General features: G+C 37.2%; 1 protein-coding gene across 2 annotated transcripts; it reads left to right on the plus strand.

The window, feature by feature from the left end:
* Positions 1–927: 927 nt before the first annotated feature.
* Positions 928–19896, plus strand: LOC126779554 (phenoloxidase-activating factor 2-like). 2 transcript variants are annotated; one of them, XM_050503653.1, is made up of 9 exons: positions 928–1072; positions 12684–12867; positions 13027–13150; positions 14647–14752; positions 15622–15731; positions 17087–17337; positions 18155–18339; positions 18696–18860; positions 19685–19896. In XM_050503653.1, the coding sequence occupies exons 2-9, from the start codon at positions 12684–12686 to the stop codon at positions 19844–19846; spliced, it is 1287 nt and encodes a 428-aa protein (XP_050359610.1). In that variant the 5' UTR covers positions 928–1072; the 3' UTR covers positions 19847–19896. The 2 variants fall into 2 exon arrangements, with proteins under 2 accessions (XP_050359610.1, XP_050359611.1); XM_050503654.1 differs by having other exon boundaries at positions 17108–17337.
* The last annotated feature ends 796 nt before the right edge of the window (positions 19897–20692 follow it).

Consider the following 20692-nt stretch of genomic DNA (forward strand, 5'->3'; position numbering starts at 1 on the left):
TATTGTTTGATCAATAAGCTTTTAGAATAATATACATATTGTTTTTTTTTTTCAATTAAAAATGTTAATAATTCTTGATAAATAAAAAAAAACTTAGTTTTATAAAATTATTTAAACCTTTCTATTCTTGAAGATTTGAAAATAGAACATGTCAAAGACTTGGTACAAAATCTACTTAATGACTTATATAAATAAGGACAGACTTTGGTCTAGTGGCTCATATAAGGTCGCAGACCGAGGTCCTTGATATTCTGTCAATAAATTGTCAGTAGCATCCCGAAGTCTGGAAGTTGAAAGTGGTTACACTCTTGTCTGTCGTCACATTATTGTTCACTATGATGAGTCCCGTGCACTTGGCTTGCCCCTAGGAAAATGGCCACCGCGGCCGAAATTGCTCAGGTCAGCCAGATAACTAAACCTGACTGCTCATTTCAGGTCAGAACTCAGGAGAACCTACCCGTTTTATTCTATTTACCTCTCCAATTAGGGTACAACTTGTGTTAGAAATGGGGGAAGACAATAGCCTTCGACTTGGGTTATTACCTAATGTACATAATCATCTATTTATAAAAAAACAACTACAATTGTGATATTTTTTTCTTAAGTAAATATAATATAATTAATATATATTCATTATTATTTTGAAAACAATACCTACTATTTTAATATAAATAATTTTGTATAATCTCTAAAAAAATATATTTAATGCGAATTTTCCAGAATTTAAATTCAAAAATATAACAATAAAAAATAATTCGAAAACATTTCTAGAGAAAGTAATTCGATTTTCAAAACATGGCTAATTATGATACACGTAATAATATTTCTACGGAATTATTGATATAGGAATAAATCGGTCGTTTATTTTGTCAGAAACAATGCGACGCTGGTCCATACGAAGTTGGCAGCCGGACCTTGTGTCTTGTGTATGAGGAAAATAATATTAAAAAATAAAAAATGACCAAGCAACGCGTCGGCCATCGCCCAGCGGGACAGTCAGTCGCCCGTTCGCCTTTGCCGTTTGCGCGCGTTCGTGTTTTTTATTATGTTTTAAGCTCCAACAATATTAAAGGTTAGTAAGTTTTTTTATAATTAAAGACATATTCTAAATTTAAATCGTTAAATATTTTTTTTAAATATTCACAAGTATGTTTAAATTATATGATTGTCCTATTATTTATCTGTTTTTTGTTTGTTATAAAGTTTATTTTTATAGAAAATTCTAAGTGATCATTTTATACCGTTTATAATTACGTAACCTTTGATTTTGTTTATATTTAACGCTTGATAATGAATCTTTAGGAATTTGATAAATACAATTCCGATACGGGTTTTTACTGACGATTCTAAGAGTTAAATGAGGTTTTTTTATATTTGTAGGTACAATTTCTATTTATAACAATTTATTAAGTTTATTATATATATTTTTTTCAATGTAGATAATGATCTAAGAAATAATTTACTGATCCCACGAAATATTAATTAACAAAAAATAGTTGACATAAATAGTAGAAGACTCAGTTTTCAAAAATAGAAATTCGGTAAATTATTATTTTTATTTTGGAAAGTATAAAAATAAAAATATAAAAACCTATAATTTAAGGAGCTAGAATAATACAGATAGGCTTTTATCAAGGCTTTAAAAATAGTTAAATATAAAGTTTTAGAGGAAAAGGCTTAGAGCTTATTCGACCACGCACCCAATATTCGACACATGCATGTTTCCTCACCACGTTTTCCTTCAACGCAACACTTGAGATGAATTATTAACACAAATTAAAAAAATATTAGTGCTTAGATTTAAACCTGAGGCTGAACCGTGCAGACACGTATTCTAGCCACTGATCCATCTCGGCTAATATAATAATAATTCATTTATTAATAATATTATAACTTTTTCTTCGAGTTAAGAGGGTCACACATACATTTATAGACAAAGAATTGTTTAAGCGATGTAAATAAATTATAATCTATAATTAGATCAATTACTCACCGCTTTTGTGTATGAAGTTGATAATTATTTCCTTGTTTATATATAAATTTAATTAAAAAATATATTTTAAGATTTAGTTCCTTTTGTGTATTATATTGTTTAATTTAAACAATGGCGTTGTAAGAAATATTAACCATACCTTACATCGTCAATGCGCCACCAACCTTGGGAACGAAGATGTCTCTTGCGCCTTACACTGTCTCACCCTTCAAACCGGAAGGCAACGATGCTAATTGCTATTTGGCGGTAGAATATCTGATGAATGGGTGGTGGTTGTGTACAACGGTTTATGTATGATTAAATATTACCAAGAACATGAAAGTCTCGCTTTTCATGACTGAATTTTAATCTTACATCCCTAATTTCACCAACTTGGGACTCTCCCTTTTGAGCATATACCACGCTGCTCTAATGCAGGTTGGTAGAATACACATGTGGCAGAATTTCAATGAAATTAGACACCTGCAGGTATCCTCACGATGTTTTCCTTCACCGTCAAGTACGAGATGAATTATAAAAACAAATAAATGGACGAAATAAATGATTTTATTATTATTATAACGCTTAATATCGATTACCGTATTTTTGACGGCGCCACTGTCTATACATATATGTCTATATGTATATATAAATATATATTTATATAGGCGGTATCGACTTACCATCAGGTTGACCATTTGTCAATCTACCTATTTACTTTTAATAAAAAAAAAACATCGTTCATTCAACTCTATGATTATTATTTATGACGCTATTGAGCCCCAAGGCTACTTACCTATTAACTTTTGTAGACGAGATTAATATGTAGAATAAAAAATATATATATTACTAATTATATTAATATATAATCATTATTATTAATGGATCATAAATATTAATGAGGTTTTTTTTTAAATCGAATCGAAATGACTCACACAATATCTTTTTTTTTAAACTGGTATTCGGTCGGTGGTCGTAATTATTGAACTTTCAAAGGAAACATGAACGAACTAATAATTTTCGAAGTACAAAATTTTTATCATTGATAACACTAATATTCATTAACAGTTACAAACAGAAAATCACTGATAGATTCAATCAGTATAGCCTAGACCCTACCAAACTAGTCAAACCTAGGTGCCCAATCTAGTTGCTATCTAGTCTGGACTAAACTGGTCGTGTCTATCCTGACACGAGTAGGAGAAGCCGATTTGGCTTAGGATAAACTAATTTGCTTTGAAATCGGATTTGGCCGGTGACATATGTAGACATAAGTAGATGTACCCTATTCCAATGACAGTAAGTGGAGTTATAAAATCAATGCGATTTGCTAACAGCTCTGCTGTGTTATATACTACAAACAGTTCTCCATTAATATATCTCTATTTACAATATAACACCATTCCATTAAACTAGTAACAAGCTTTAATTTGACGTCCATAGTTCCAAAAACAATTTCGCGGACATTGAAAACGCCATTTTGTCACGAATCCATATTGATATCACAAATTATTCAAGATCTCGACCAATGATATCGCGTCAGTTTTAAGTTGTTTATTTGTCTTTACTCCACTTGTGGTTAGAAAAGCCTAAAGATAGTTTTTCTCAGGCATTAACGTAATGTTCCTACGGTTGCTAGACGCTGCGGCCAACGTCATGCTCACGTCAATTAAGCGTTTTCTTGTAACATTTTCTTTCATTGAAATATTGGACTTATATATCGCGTATTTTTTTATGTATAGGTGGTAGGTAAATGGGCCACCTGATGGTAAGTGGTAATAACCGTCCAATACCATTCCTTACATCGCCAATGTGCTACCAACCCTGGGAACTAAGCTGGCATATCCCTTGTGTCTGTAGTTACACTGTCTCATTCACCTTTCAAACGGGAACGCAACAATACAAAGTACTGCTGTTCAACGGTAGAAATCTGATGAGTGGGTGCTATCTTCCCAGACGGACTTGCACAGAGCTCTACCACTCTTACATAAAACCCTCATTTTCATGATCTGACACGGCGCAGGAACTTAATGTGCTTTCTGAGGCATTGTACACTCGGGATCTGCGGCCTTATATCAACCTACTTGACGAGCCGGTTTGCGTGGTTGGTAAATACTTTCCTTTCACGCCGAAGGTTGTGGGTTCGATTCCCACCCAGGACAGACATTTGTGTGCATGAACATGTCTGTTTGTCCTGAGTCTGGGTGTAATTATTTATATAATTATGTATTTACAAAAGAAAAGTAGTATATGTAGCATATCAGTTGTCTGGTTTCCATAGCACAAGCGCTGCTTAGTTTGGGATCAGATGGCCGTGTCTGAATAATATCCCAGGATATTATTACTAGACTAAAGACACTATAGCATCACACTTTTACCTCTTCCCTAAATGACTCGCGATGTTTTCGATATAAACGCGTTTCCTCGTGACAGTTTCATTTTGTTTTCATTTCACTTGCGTGGGGAATTCCTTATTGCTGGGGAAGAGTGTCATGAGTATCATTAGCGTTATCTGCCTTTTGATTGTATAATTTATTACATTTAGTTGTTCATTGCTTGTAAAGAATACACTAGTGCTAGTCGTAGGGGGGGGGGGGGCTTGGTGTATAAAAATAGCTTATCTATATTCTTGAAGGCTTCAAGCTTGCTTCATACCGAATTTCATGAAGTGAGTGAGAGAGTGACTTATTTTTTTATGTATTATTTTTATTAATTTATTATATTATTTATTCATAAAGGCGTTTTATACATCAACTTAAACGGAAAGTGGTGTACCATAGACATGCACAAAAGCATTGATTAATTGTCATATTTGACCATAGACAATGAAACAATACAAAATACGAAAATTGTAATATTATTGATAAAAAATAGTAATCAGACTTTCTGGCTGGTTCTTCAAAATTTAAATTCCGAATCAAACCAACTTTACATAAACTTAATGATAATAATGTCCTCCAGACCGATTTCGGCCGCGGCGGCCAATCTCAAGAGAGATAGCCAACTGCGCAGCACATATTATAGTGACCAAGTGTGTGCGAAAACACTTGAGTTGCAAACACTTGTTGAGTTAGGGCGCAGTCATATAAACAAACGCATACATATCTGACAAAACAATCATGATTAAATCTCTTTATAATCTGACACATTAAATAACTATTTATTTTTTACTTCCATTGTTACATTCCAGTATTTTTACAAACAACTTAGCTGACATTCAATACGCCATTTTTTCACGATTCCATAATGTATAAAATTATTCAAGAACGCGACTAATGATAGCGCGTCAATCCAATGTCAAAGTTGTTTATATGCCTTTACTCTTCTATTCACCGTTGAAATAAATTCAAATTAAGAACGATGACGTCATTAATAAGTTCTAAATTCAAATATAATTTTATAATATGAATTTGAATGTTAAGGTCTGTTCAACGTAACCTATTATGTATTGTAATGAACGATGACTCTCCAATTGCAAACGACCTTGATACCAGGTTCTTTACCGAAACCGAGTTTATTCAAACGGGTTTATATATGAATTCCATTTTTAAAATTCTATATTATTGTTCGAAAATTTAGTTTATAAAAATATTGTTCCTTATTTATTTATAAAATTTTGTTCTCATGTCAAAAACATATTGAATTCTTAATCATCATAACTTATTATAGTACAGTAACAGCCTGTGAATGTCCCACTGCTGGGCTAAGGCCTCCACTCCCTTTTTGAGGAGAAGGAGAAGCTCCAAACTTATTATAATATATATAAAAGTAATCCATAAATATATCTTTTTTTTACCCAAACGAACTGTCAGATAGTAGGTATGTATCTACATATGTTGAGGTGAATCTAAAACATTTAATCAATGTTAAGTGCTTAAATCTCATTAAATATTTAATGCGAAAATTGACCTCTGGTTTTGACCCACTTCATATCAACTATTTTAACAATATTTGATAGATAAGCAAATGTCAAAGTACTAATAATGGCGTCATTTACTTCCCCATCAATAAGGTATTCCCCATAATTAAAGACAAATTAATAAGGAAACGGATAGTTTATCAAATAATTTTATCAATTTTAAAAACGAATTTTACGCAATGACGCAATGTTTTATTTACGTAAACTAAATGTAACGGCTCACACGGCTGGGCTAACTCCCTTTGTGGAGAATGTCATTGGTGTATCTAGGGTTATTTTTCAGGGGGGAGGGAGGGCTGGACTTCTACTACGAAAAAGAAATCGAACTACGACAGTTCAGAGTTCGGTTTCGTTTCGTATTTTGTTATATAATCTTCGGAAGTTACGTCAAAACATGAAACGAATGGTACGGACCCGTCACCTTTTTTTTTCTCTCGCTGGAAAAATATGTTTACGCGCTTTCCCTATTTGAAGTGGGGTGTATGGTATGGGACTCGCCGGCGCTTAGCATGCGCGGAATACCCACAAAAAAAACCAGCAGTACCCACACCGCCTATTCGAGGGACGTCACGGGATCGCTTGCGCATACTACCGTGACGCCTCGACGGTTGGCGCGCCTTTACCGGCCTCCAAATCCTAAGGGGTTCTCGGGGTACAGAGCCCCGGCAAACACGGACCCATCACCTTGCCTGTATTCAAAAGTAACTAAACGGAATATAATATATAATAGCCTAGATATAAATAAAGTATGTACATAGATTTCTCGGTGGTAGATAATTATTTGATTTCAATGATTATTGTTTGAAGTCTTAGGTGTCCAGCCTAGAATTTTGAATCGGTAACTCAACATCCTGGGGTGGGCACTAGACCATACTGGGATGGGCACCCGGCCCCCATCTATATACGACTATGGAGAAGGCTTCGAGCTCTACACCATATGCAGGTTTCCTTAGATGTCTCTCTTCATCGCTAAGTAGATAAATGATGAAGATGAATTATTCAGCAGTGCTTGCCGGGCTTTAAATCCGTATCCAATTGATTAAGATTCACGCGTATTACGATACTAATAATAATATATATATAATAAAATATCCTGAGACATTATTCACACACGGCCATCTGATCCCAAACTAAGCAGAGCTTGGACTATGGAAATCAGACAGCTTATATACTACATATACTGCTTTTCTTTTGTAAATACATACTTATATAGATAATTAAACCCAGACTCAGGACAAACGGAAATGTTTTTACACACAGATGTCTGTCCTGGGTGGGAATCGAACCCACAACCTTCGGCGTGAAAGGCTATCTACCAACCACGCCAACCGGCCCATATTGATTATAGTAATTTTAAAAATATCAATATAAGGCTAAGTTACCACCCCTTCTAAATGTACACTTCGTCTGGGTAGGTACCACCCACTCACCAGATATTCTACCGCAAAACAGCAATACTTGATATTGTTGTGTTCCGGTTTGAAGGGTGAGTGAGCCAGTGTAATTACAGGCACAAGGGACATAAAATCTTAGTTCCCAAGGTTGGTGGCGCATTGGCTATAAGCGATGGTTGACATTTCTGATAATGCCAATGTCTAAGGGCGTTTGGTGACCACTTACCATCAGGTGGCCCATATGCTCGTCCACCTTCCTATTCTATAAAAAAAAAAAAAAAACATTATACCGAAAACTGATAGGAAAATCAGCTTGCTTATTCAATTAAATTATATATCCTGTGCCAACAAGGATTATTATTTATTTTTTTAAAGTATAGGTAGGCGGATGAGCATATGGGCCACCCAATGGTAAGTCCAATGCCCATATACGTTGGCGTTGTAAGAAATGTTAACCATCGTTTATTGCTTGGGAACTAAGATGTTATGTCCCTTGTGCCTGTACACTGGCTCACTCACACTTCAAACCGGAACACAACATTACCAAGTACTGCTGTTTTGCGGTAGAATATCTTATGAGTGAGTGGTACCTTATCCAGACGGGCTTGCACAAAGCCCTACCACCAGTAGATTAAAAACATGTAAACAATTTTGACTGTAATTGTTATATTTAGGGGTTAAAACATATATTTTAAATATAAATTAATATGGCCATCATCATCATCAATAAAATATTGAGATGAGATCATGGACAATTTTTACTACTTTTTTAAAGTTTTGACATATAATAACATGCTCCAAACCTTCTCTTCAAAAGAGAGGAGGCCTCAGCTCAGCAGTGGGACATTAACAGGCTGTTACTGATATATTCCTAACACGAGAGTGCACTTGTTTTCGCTTATATACAATTTATTAAAAAAAAATATTCTATAAACTAATTACAGATATTATTGAAATACATTGAACGAGGGTTACATCTTATCGTTAATTTTGTAATAAAATAAATGTACATATTATCTAAACTAATATTATAAATGCGAAAGTCACTCTGTCTGTGTGTTAAGCGTTTTGAATCGATTTTGATGAATTCTGGTATAAAGCATTTTAATCCCAAGAAAGTATGTACTACTTTATATAGTAAATCCCAAACACCAACATAGGGGATGTAACAATAAATATGAATACATGGAACGTAAAAAATATATCTGTAGTTTGCTTAGGAACTATTTTCTCAGGCAGTCTCCTATGAGAATATCATCACCATTATTACAAAACGATCAAGCTGTATAAAACTTAAAAAAAAACAATTAGACACCAGTCTACCTTGAACTATGTTTCAGAATTTCTTAGAATTCTAAGGTCAGGTTAACAGACGCGAACATTAATGAACGTAAAATGTTTTATTATTTAACACGAAGGTTGTGACTTAAACAGCCAAAGAAGTAAAAAAGTGATTCATGTTATTTGCATAGTAAATTAGCACATAAAAGTTAAACTCGATAGATCTTGACAAATACATTTGATTTTCCGTATTGCAAAATGTTTCACAGATATACATATGTACTTTTGGTCAAGGCTGTATGCTGTAGAGCTCTTGCTTTTGTAACTACGGACAGCAAAAAAAAAAGTTTATTGTTCTATTTACATTAATACTCATAACATTTAGATAGTTTTTATATTTTTGTCTAGGCTGTATATTTACTCTTGATTTTGTCACTATGGACAAAATAAATACTATAATATGTTATAAATTTTATACTTGGGTGATTAGTTAAACAATGTGTCTTCTTCTTTCGAATGTCGAATCAATAATGACAGAAAGAGATAAATCTATGTTTACCTAAACAGTTGCTGAGCATCGTTTATAAATACGTGGCCCTAAGATATTATGTCCCTTGTGCATAACCATAGGGATGGATTCACTAAGTGACGTGTGGTTTTTTATATATATATTAGGTCCTTACATATGAAATTAGCGTTTTGTACGGGAGGAATATAAAGTACATTTTTTTTTTATAAAATATATTTAATTAATCAAAGTATGCGCCGTTGTTATCTATGCACTTTTGCCATCTCATAGGTAGTTCATTGATCCCTTTACTAAAAAAACCATGTGGGCGAGATTCAATAAACTCTGAAGCCGGTTTGGACTGCCGCATCGGAATTGAAGTTTTTTCCTAGTAAGAAGTTGTCCAAATTCTGGAAAAAATGGTAATCTGTTGGATTTGAGTACACTCCTGTGCCTCGGTAACCATCCCATCGGATTATGAGAGGAGGGAATAGAGTGCACATGTGTTTGCGCACACACGTAAACTATAATATCTCCTGCGCAGTTGGCTAATATCTCTTGAGATTGGTCGCCGTGGCCGAAATCGATCTGGAGCACATTATTATTACCTACCCAGCCAAAGTCCTACCACCAAGTAAAATTAATAACGTACGTAGTTGTATATACCACATAAGTCTTGTAGTCATTCTACCGGAATATATGACCTTCTTAGTTCCAACTTCATCGACTCGTCATCGAGTCATTTCGTTCAACCGGTTCTCGTTTAATTTATTATGTTTAAATAATAATCTAAGCGTTTCTGTGATCATAAATATACAAATGTTGCTCAATATCTCTTGAACGACTCGACGGAATTATTAATATATTTTGACCTTCATCGTATTTTATAAATTAGATTCAGTTAATTATTAAAAGACAACCTTGCAATTATATAAATTAATTGATTGCTTGTTTCGCTCACGTGTGGAAGGGAGTACATGGTTTAGAAAAATACATATGATCACATATCATATGTCTTGTATGGTTTGACAACTGGCAACGTATATGCAAAATTTCATGATAATCGGTTTAGTAGTTTAGATGTAATTACTTAATAAACAAACTCACTTTATCATCTAGGACTTCTTCCGGGTCGAACAATTAGGAGATATTTTATAAGTTTTTTTTTTAAATAAAATACAACCTACAAGAGACATAACATATCAGTTCCTAAGGTTGGTGACGCATTGGCGATTTAAGCGATGGTTAACATTTCTTACGATGCCAATGTCTATGGGCGTTGGTGACCACTTACCATCAAGTGGCCCATATGCTCGTCCGCCTAACTATACAAAAAAGTATGGAATATTACAAGTCCTAGCATGTTATCGTATGTAAATTTAAAGCAACTACCCGTTTGGAAGATTCTGCCGAGAAGAACCGGTATGATAGAATCAATAACCATCAACACCAACACGTAACAGGAAAAACAATACGAAAACGTCTTTAATTATAAAAAAAACGATAAATGAATCATTAATAAATACTCATAAGATTCTTTTAATTAAATGTTTTTGAACTATTTATTTGTGTGTCCAACCCAAACGTGTTCAGCAAACCGACTTCAATAAATAATAACTGGTGGTAGAGCTTTGTGCAAGCTCGTCTGGGTAGGTACCACCCACTCATCAGATATTCTACCGCAAAACAGCAGTACTTGGTATTGTTGTGTTCCGGTTTGAAGGATGAGTGAGCCAGTGTAATTACAGGCACAAGGGACATAACATCTTAGTTCCCAAGGTTGGTGGCGCATTGGTGATGTAAGCGATGGTTAACATTTCTTACAATGCCAATGTCTAAGGACGTTTGGTGACCACTTAGCATCAGGTGGCCCATATGCTCGTCCGCCTTCCTATTCTATAAAAAAATAAAATAAAAAAAAAGTATTTAATGATTGAATCTCCCACTGCTGGAAAAAGGTTGGATCTTGTGCACTATAACATGCCCAATTGTGCACTATTCCGACACGAAGAAAAGAGTTCAAGTGTAGGACCAACGGTTTTACGTGATTTCCAAGGCACGTGACATACTTCCAACTGCCGTACTCTGAGCTGCTATTGATAATTCTTCGACTAAAAAATCCAATTTTTTTTAATTGGCTCGACTTGAAATTTGAACCCAGGCACTAGACCTACGAGGCAGTCCACGAGATTATATTAAACTAGCTGGTGCCCGCGACTTCGTCTACGCAGGATTAGTATTTGGAGTAGCTTATATTAGCGTGGCGTAGAAAAGAACTAACATTATGACATAAATATTTTTTGAGTCGCATTTGAAAAATATAACTGCTTGACAATATTTTAACATAAGAAAATTGGCAATATAATAAATATACGGTAATTAGGCACTGCAGAACCCTGATCATAGGCCTATAGTTATCTAGCTACTGCAGTATGCTCTTATAAACTATATTTAACGATTTTTTTCCTTCAGCATAAACATGCAGATTTTTTGCTTTGGAAAAACGTGAGCAAGCTACATAGAGCTGACCGTGAGAAAAACATGGCGTGCCTAAATGTATGCCTGCTACCTTTAAGGTTTGCTCCTGCGATTTGTTGATCTTCATTGAAAATGCGACTTTTAACGGGAACTGCAGGCGTTTAAAATTGAATGGCAAGTTATTGGGTATGATTGGGATGCGCGGTATAAGAACATTGTCTCCCTTGGCTTCTCCAGTTAAAATTGTGGCCTTCACAATGTGCCTTCCTAGTTCGGTAACTCGCATTGATATACATCACGTTATTTACAATATTATAAATCAACCAAAAAAGGACCAATTACTAACCTACCTACAACCTCTGTAATTTACAAAAAAAAGAAGGAATTCGGTATAATGAACAGGTAAGTAACCTATATCTATTAATTTAAATAAAAATGAAGTATCTTATTTAAGTGTAACTCCTAACCAAAAAAAAAAACTGCCAATACCTAATCTTGGGCCTATATTACTTGAAGTACAATCCGTTTTTAAAAAATCGCTATAACCATGAAAATTCGCAAAACGGAGACAACAGTCAACGATGTCTGCCCTCACGCTTCTGCCCGCGTTCGGGTCGCGCACTCAGCGATGAGCGCCTTCTTCCCCCACACAAGTGCGTCGCACCGCCCGCCACCGCCGCCGGAGGCGAACCGCGCCGTACCGCTCGCTACACCGCACCCGTAGTATCGCGCATTTAAACTAAATGATGTCTATCATACATTACATAATTATGTGTAACTAACGTTTATGGCAGCGCACGCCAGAATAGCTCGCAGAAAGGTAGGTTTTTTCCTAGTTACTTGACATTTAATATCATATTTTGGACAGCTCACACAATATCTTTATAAATTGTAGCCTATGTGTTATTCTGATGTATAAGCTATATTATTGGAAAGTTTAATTGAAATCCATTCAGTAGTTTTTGCGTGAAAGAGTAACAAACATCCATCCACACATACAAACTTTCACGTTTATAATAGTAGTAGGATGTAACGTTAGGTTCAGAATGTATATATCGAGAACAGGCAAGAAACTGATTAGTTACGACTTTCCATCATTACAGTTACTAATAAGTCCAAATCTATTTTCAGATGCAGAGAATATTATTGACGCTAGGTATCCTGGCGCTGGTGTGGGCTGCCCCCCAGGACATGTCTTCCGGCGACTTAGACTCAGTACTAGAACAGATCTTCGGCAAGCCCAACCAGGGAGCGGCCACAGAAGCTAACGTCGGCAACAAGAACCAAGCCTCAACCATCGTGCCTCCAGTAAAAAGTAAGACGACACCTAAACACAAGAGTACTAAGTAGCTGTTTAGCGGTAAAATATCTGATGAGTGGTACCTATCCAGACGGGCTTGTACGAAACCCTACCACCAAGAAAATTTATTATTATTATGTATGTTTTATTGTATAAATATATTACTTATTACAGAGACTGAACCGACCAATACCGCGTGTAAGACGGACGATGGACTGGATGGAGAATGCGTCCATTATTATCTCTGTAACAGCAATAATTCCATCATAACAGACGGTGTCGGTGTTATTGATATAAGGTGAGTTAAACATACACACAGGCTTGACACGCAGACGTGACAGATTGGTGTCGGTTCCCTTCCAGCAATGCCACAAATATCGTCCAAAGCTACCGTGCGTTGGAGAGCATTTGCACTAGGCGAAATGTCAATGGTGAGCGTTTTCGTTCTATCAATTTCTGCAGTATTGGCCGAATTGCTTCTATTGGTTACTGGTGGTAGGGCTTTGTGCAAGCTCGTCTGGGTAGGTACCACCCACTCATCAGATATTCTACCGCAAAACAGCAATACTTGATATTGTTGTGTTCCGGTTTGAAGGGTGAGTGAGCCAGTGTAATTACAGGCACAAGGGACATAAAATCTTAGTTCCCAAGGTTGGTGGCGCATTGGATATGTAAGCGATGGTTGACATTTCTTACAATGCCAATGTCTAAGAGCGTTGGTGACCACTTACCATCAGGTGGCCCATATGCTCGTCCGCCTTCCTATTCTATAAAAAAAAAAAAAATATTGTATGGTGACCCGCCGTCGGCTCTATCAGTCTATCTTTCCATTTGCGAAGATGCAACGACTGCTCGGTGGATCTCCATTCTATTTCCTCAACTGCAGTGTAGTGTACACTACGTTTCCGATATCCGGAACGTCGAAAATGTGCCGTAGCGAGTTCTGCCGCCACCAAATCCGAAGGCGGCAAACCGGCTAGGACGCATGCAGCTTCAAAGGATATAATACGGTATCCTCTGATGGTTCTTATTGCCATAATGCGTTTTAGTCTTTTAAGAAGCGTTCTGCTCTGCGTAGAAAGATTTGTAGCCGTCAAAGCGCACCCGCTGTGGCCACTAGCCTTGTAGGCCTATTACATATAGCTGAATTTTATATACGTATATGTATAAGCGAAATAGAACTCATCACGAGATCTCCTAAACAATCCGCCCAATCGACTTGATACTTGAAATTTCTCACAGTTACTCCGACGACGCAGAGGCTCACTAAGAACAGATATTACGCAAACCCTATCCAAAATACATTTTTCTTCTTATTTACCATGCGAAGCAGGGATGATTACACGTATTAAATATGATAAGTAAATCGAGTTCTATATATAGGATACCCCAAAATATGGATTAAGCTTAAATAAACAGATTAATCACATTCAACTATCTTGACCAAGTTTGAGCCAACAAGATGACCAATGTGGTTGGAGAATGCTCCAACCACGTTGGCCATCTAGGTTGATATGTAGGAATGTAACTATATATACAATTTTTTTAGGGTCTTATAATTTTTCATACGGTTTTCACCAAAGAACGGAGTGATGATGCTTTAAGTGTATAATTCATTGATGTTTTGTGTAAACTGGCTAAATTAGACGATGATTGTTGGAGATGGCGGAAAAAATCATTCCGACTGGGAGCTTTACAATTATTTACACCATTATTCCATCCGTGCGAAGCCGGGACGGTTAGCTAGTTATATATAAATATTTGTTAAAAATAGTATTATTATAAATATTCCAGGGTCCAAGAGGACAAATGCGCCTCATATCTGGACGTGTGCTGCATACCTCCAGACACGAGGAAACCGGACAACCCCATCACACCGTCTCCAGTTACACAGCCCCAGGTATACTGTTAAAATACATTCATTACGATCAACATGCACAGTCAAACTTCATCCACTGCTGGATATAGTCTGAGCTAGTCATCACATAGTAGTTTCTGTTTATTTAGAACTGGTAGGCAGACTGTCTAACTGGTTAAGGTCACCGTTAACCATCCCTTACATAAGCGGAGGAGATCTTTTTGAGATACTCGCGTCCTGATTCGCACAAAATATTTTACTTATAAACTTTGCTTAGCGACTGTTTAGTTAAACAAAGATTTATCTCTTTCTGTCGTTATTGTTACGACAACACGAAAGAAGAAGACACAGCGTCGTTTATCTGTTCACCCGCTAAACGTTTAAACGTAGGGTCGTAATATTTTTAACGGTAATAAAAACACCAGCTTTGTTTTTATAACTATTGGTTGTGAATCTAACGTTTGTTTGTCTTTACTTCATATTCGATTGGAGTATGAATTCGATTGCGTAAACTTCGCGCCAAAAATGAACGCGAGCGTCTGTGACCGACGGTTGTGCGACCACCAATTGATCAATTAGGTTTTTTTTTATAAAATGTAAGGCGGACGAGCATATGGATCACCTGATGGTAAGTGGTCACCAACGCCCATAGACATTGGCATTGTAATAAATGTTAACCATCGCTTACATCACCAATGCGCCACCAACCTTAGGAACTAAAATGTTATGTTCCTAGTGCCTGTAATTACACGGGCTCACTCACCCTTCAAACCGGAACACAACAATACCAAGTACTGCTGTTTTGCGGTAGAATATCTGATGTGTGGGTGGTACCTACCCAGACGAGCTTGCACAAAGCTCTACCACCAGTAGAGTGGGGGGAAGATGTTGAAAATATATTATTATTCCAGCGTGTCGGTTGCGGCTGGAGAAACCCAGATGGCGTCGGCTTCCGCATCACGGGAGACAAAGACGGCGAAGCGAAGTTCGGCGAGTTCCCCTGGATGGTGGCTATTCTTAAGTGAGTACAGCTTACAATACGAGCACGATTACCAGGGCTTTTGTATGTAACTGAGCACATTTGTAACTAAGCACCAAAAAATAATTACATCTGTGTTTCAATAACAAGAACATTAAAGTCACGCTTGTCACCTCAATTTTAGAAATTTAACGAAATTGCAAAACGCTGATATATTGATGATGTCCTCCAAACCGTTTTCGGCCACGGCGGCCAATCTTAAGAGAGAATAGCCAACTGCGCAGAAGATATAATAGTGCACAAGTCTGTGCAAACACAGGTGCACTCTCTATTCCCAAACTCTCATAATCCGATAGGATGATAATCTAACCGGAAAGAGTTCAGGCGCAGGACCAACGGCTTAACGTGCTTTCCGAGGCACGGGAGTGTATATACTTCTATTTTCCAGACACCAAACTGCCTGCCTATAGTTACACTGAACACAGCAATACCAGGTATTGCTGTTTAGCGGTAGAATATCTGATGAGTGGGTGGTACTTACCCAGAGGGCAAAGCCCTACCAGCTAAAACTTTACATCGTCCATTTGATAACGGACTTGTCAGAAACGCATTTGGCGGACATTATAGTATAATAGGAACGTTCTTTTAATAACTAAGCATGAGATAGTTACATAAAGATTTAGTTTATGGTTAGCATGAAAGTAACAAGGCTTCGTTAGTGAAAAAAAAAAGATTGTCTTTGGTTAAATTATGTACAATTATTTTGTAGAACTATAGAAATGCATGCATGGATTTTTTATCGGATATGTAATAAAGCAGTTTCAGAATTAAATTTTTTTGTCTTCGTTAAGTTTAAAATTAATCACTGTATTTGTCCCACTGCTGGGTTTGCAGCTTATTCTACCACGTTGGTATAATAATAGTGATATTACTCCCATTGAAATATAAAAATCTTTCTATACTTTTGGACAACCTTTCGGCCGCGGCTTCGTCTGTATATAAGAGGGGGAGGGTGGGATCGAAGCAGGTGTTAGGTATAAGAAAGTACACTTGCTTTATTCCAAATGTCATTAAAATTAGTTCTTTGGTTTAACCGCTACAGCGTAACAGACAAAAAGTTATAAAGTAGCTTACTTTTAAATATACAATGGTGTACTTTACATATAATATATCAGTTTATCTTTGTTTATTCATTATATATATAAAGAACAAGCCTGTGAATGTCCCTGTCCCACTGCTGGGCAAACGCCTCCTATATTTGAGGAGGTTTGGAGCCTATTCCACCACGCTGCTATATTCCCATAAGTAAATAAATTTAAACATAAGTACAAGACAAGACAATGTGTTTGCAAGTAAATCGACATCTTTTTAGATTATCATATTAATCTTACACAAAGCGTAAACTATATCGATCCCAGGATCGAGCCGGTGAACGAAGACGATCCGGACGGTCAGAAGCTGAACGTGTACGTCGGCGGCGGCTCTTTGATCCATCCCAGCGTTGTGCTGACAGCGGCCCACTACGTCGCCGTCAGCAAGACGCTCAGAGTGAGAGCGGGCGAGTGGGACACGCAGACGACCAAGGAGATATACTCCTACCAAGATAGAGACGTCAGCTCCACCGTCGTACATAAGGACTTTAATAAAAGTAAGTCGCAATATACGTACAGTTCTAAACCGCGCGGCGTTATACTTCGATGGTACCTTGTCAAAGTGATGTGGCCACGTTTAAGTTTTATATATTTAACTTGCTTTATGTAAATAATTAATGCCCAATATGCAATAAAAGTTGGAGGAATTTTACCCAAAAGGGAAGTATATAATATAAACTAATATTAATAATAATTTTCATTTATTAAATATACTTTTTTATAGAATAGGAAGGCGGACGAGCATATGGGCCACCTGATGGTAAGTGGTCACCAACGTCCATAGATATTGGCATTGTAAGAAATGTCAACTTACATCATCAATGGGCCACCAACCTTGGGAACTAAGATGTTATGTCCATTGTGCCTGTAATTACACTGGCTCAACTCACCCTTCAAACCGGAACACAGCAATACCAAGTACTGCTGTTTTGCGTTAGAATGTCTGATGAGTGGGTGGTACCCACCCAGACGAGCTTACACAAAACTCTACCACCAGTAAAACTGTGTACTGTCTTACAATACATTTGTTTTTTTAATTACATTACATAGTATTTTTGTGTACCGGTTTGAAGGCTGAGTGAGCCAGTGTACAAGGGACATAACATGTTAGTGACCACGGTTGGTGGCACATTTATGATATATGAGAGATTAGTATTTTATTTTGGTACCAATGTTTATGGTCGGTGGTGACCACTTAGTAACCGCCGTAGTATAAAAAAGGATTATTCACATTTCCTACCACTGATAGCTTCCTTATAATACAAATTTATGATAGCGAAAAAAAGTTTGTTTATCAATAATAACAATTACTAGATAACCTGTTCTACGACATCGCGTTACTGTTTCTGTCGTCGCCGTTCGAGTCGGCGCCCAACGTGGGCTTGGTGTGTCTCCCACCTCCCCGTGTGCGCGTGCCTGGCGGTACTCCCTGTCTCGCGTCCGGCTGGGGGAAAGACAAGTTCGGAAAGGAAGGTCGCTACCAAGTCATACTCAAGCGGGTATGTATATGTGTATATATAACTAAATGAACAATAAAATATATTATATATATATATGTAATAGCGGACCCGGCAGACGTCGTCCTGACATACAGACATTTTTTTCATTTGATGACAAACAAACAGCAGCTGCACCTACCGGGTCCAATGTTATTTTTAAACCCTCCAGGAGCCCATCGTAATATACACACAAAATTGCATGCAAATTGGTCCAGCCGGTAAGGAATTAAGTGACAACACAGGTACAAAAGAATTGTATATATTTCGAATGTCAAATCAATGATGATAGAAAGAGATAAATATATGTTTAACTACACAGTCGCTAAGCAACGTTTAACCCACTTTATAAACTCCAGGTGGAGCTGCCGGTGGTGGAGCGCCGCCAGTGCCAGAACGCACTGCGGAGCACTCGCCTGGGAAACTTCTTCGAGCTGCACAGCTCCTTCATGTGCGCGGGCGGCGGCCCGGGGAAGGACACCTGCAAGGGCGACGGCGGCTCCCCGCTGGTCTGTCCCATCGAGGTGAGTGACCTGACGTGGGAACTTGAAGAGTTTTGTCTGATCGCTTAGGATCTGCCAGTTTATTTATAAGCTGTATAACAACACTCTATGACACACGAGGTGAAAAGTCTGGTCTCGGGAAGTCCCAGGTTTTCGGGACTTTTCTAAATGACCATTTCTGATCAGTCGTATAATTTTATATACAAAATTACTATTTTAGTAATATGTGCGTGATTAACAGTTTACCATTAATTTGTGTCGAAGGAGTCGAGTGTTCAATTCTCAAGATATCAGTTTTTTTAATAGGCCTGTGAATGTCCCACTGCTGGGCTAAGATATCCTTTGAGGAGAAGGTATGGATATAAGGAAATACAACACGTTGTTCCAATAAGGGTTGGTGAATACACATGGTGAAGCCGAAATGGCTGAGTCGTAAGAGCGCGTGAATCTTAACCGATGAACGTGTGTTCAAACCCGGGCAAGCCAAGGGCTCTGAATTTTCAAGAGCTTAATTTCTCTTTATAATTCATCTCGTGCTTTTCGGTAAAGGAAAACATCGTGAGGAAACCTGCGTGCGTCTAATTTCACCTAAATTCTGCCACATGTGTATTCCACCAACCCGCATTGGAGCAGCGTGGTGGAATAAGCTCTAAACCTTCTCCTCAAAAAGGGAGAGGAGGCCTTAGCCCAGCAGTGGGACATTTACGGGGTGTTACTGAATACACATGTGTCAATTTCAGTCAAATTCGACACATGCTATCTCTTTAAATCCTTCTTGATAGCGCATGCGCAAACCATGCGCAGTCGGTTGTGGGACATTTTTGAACGGTTCGTGTTGTTTACAGGGAGAAAAGGACCGATACATGCAGAGCGGTATCGTCGCGTGGGGCATCGGCTGCGGGGATGACGGCACCCCCGGGGTGTACGTGGACGTCTCCAACCTGCGGGACTGGATCGATGACAAGATAGCGGGCAAGGGCTTCGACCCTAAAATCTACACCGCCTGAGAATAATCCTTTTAATTTACAAGGCCCCCAGCAACAGGGGGCCTAGGCCCTCTGTTGCTGGGGTGCCTGTCTGTATAAGAAAAATTGTATAGCCTAGTATTTTTTTAATAGTTTCAATGAATTTAATTTTTTAAAATAATGATCGTATTTTCACTTCTAATATATTTCTATGAATCTCAGTAAACCCACGAAATTAACATCAAAATACTCATCGCGTGGAAATTATCATGTTTTATATTTTTTATCTGTGAAATAAATGAATAAATAATGTAAAAATTTTTTTAATTATTAAAATAATAACAAATTTCTTTTTAAAGAAACTTTATTTCTCATAAAGAATCACAAGAAAATTTCACATCAAAAATATAATTTACTATTTGTTAAAGTCAATTACTATTTGAGAAACAAAACTTACTTTTTTTTATACCAATCGTTCTGTTCGCAACACTTTTTTAATTACAAAAGAAAATTACAACTTTTTTTTTAATATGACAAGTAGCCAGCTTGCACGTTCCCCGTATGTCATTCCGTACCCATCCGTCATCGCCGTACGAAAACCTCCTTGCTTTAGATCTTCGCAGCTATCGCTTACGGCTCAACTCGACGTCGCGCGTAACAAACTATCTTATTGATTTCAATATATAAATAATGGATTCAAAAATGCACATTATTTTCGATCGCGGCCTCGGCTGCGTATTGGGGAGAGGGGGCAGGGGTTCGTTATAAAAATCCTATATCCTTCTATGGCCGATGTTGGCCAAATTTGACCAACATCGGTTCAGTAGTTTAGCTGTGAAAGCGCTGTACATCACCAATTCGCCAACGTTGGGAACCAGGTATGATTTT

The sequence above is a fragment of the Nymphalis io genome, chromosome 29, assembly GCF_905147045.1.
Source record: "Nymphalis io chromosome 29, ilAglIoxx1.1, whole genome shotgun sequence".
Classification (NCBI taxonomy): domain Eukaryota; kingdom Metazoa; phylum Arthropoda; class Insecta; order Lepidoptera; family Nymphalidae; genus Nymphalis; species Nymphalis io.

Coding starts and splice junctions, on each gene's coding strand:
- LOC126779554 (XM_050503653.1), top strand. CDS start 12,684: ATGCAGAGAATATTATTGACGCTAGGTATCCTGGCGCTGGTGTGGGCT. Junction 13,151..14,646: donor GTCGGTGTTATTGATATAAG/GTGAGTTAAACA, acceptor TAAATATTCCAG/GGTCCAAGAGGACAAATGCG. Junction 15,732..17,086: donor TGGATGGTGGCTATTCTTAA/GTGAGTACAGCT, acceptor TCTTACACAAAG/CGTAAACTATATCGATCCCA.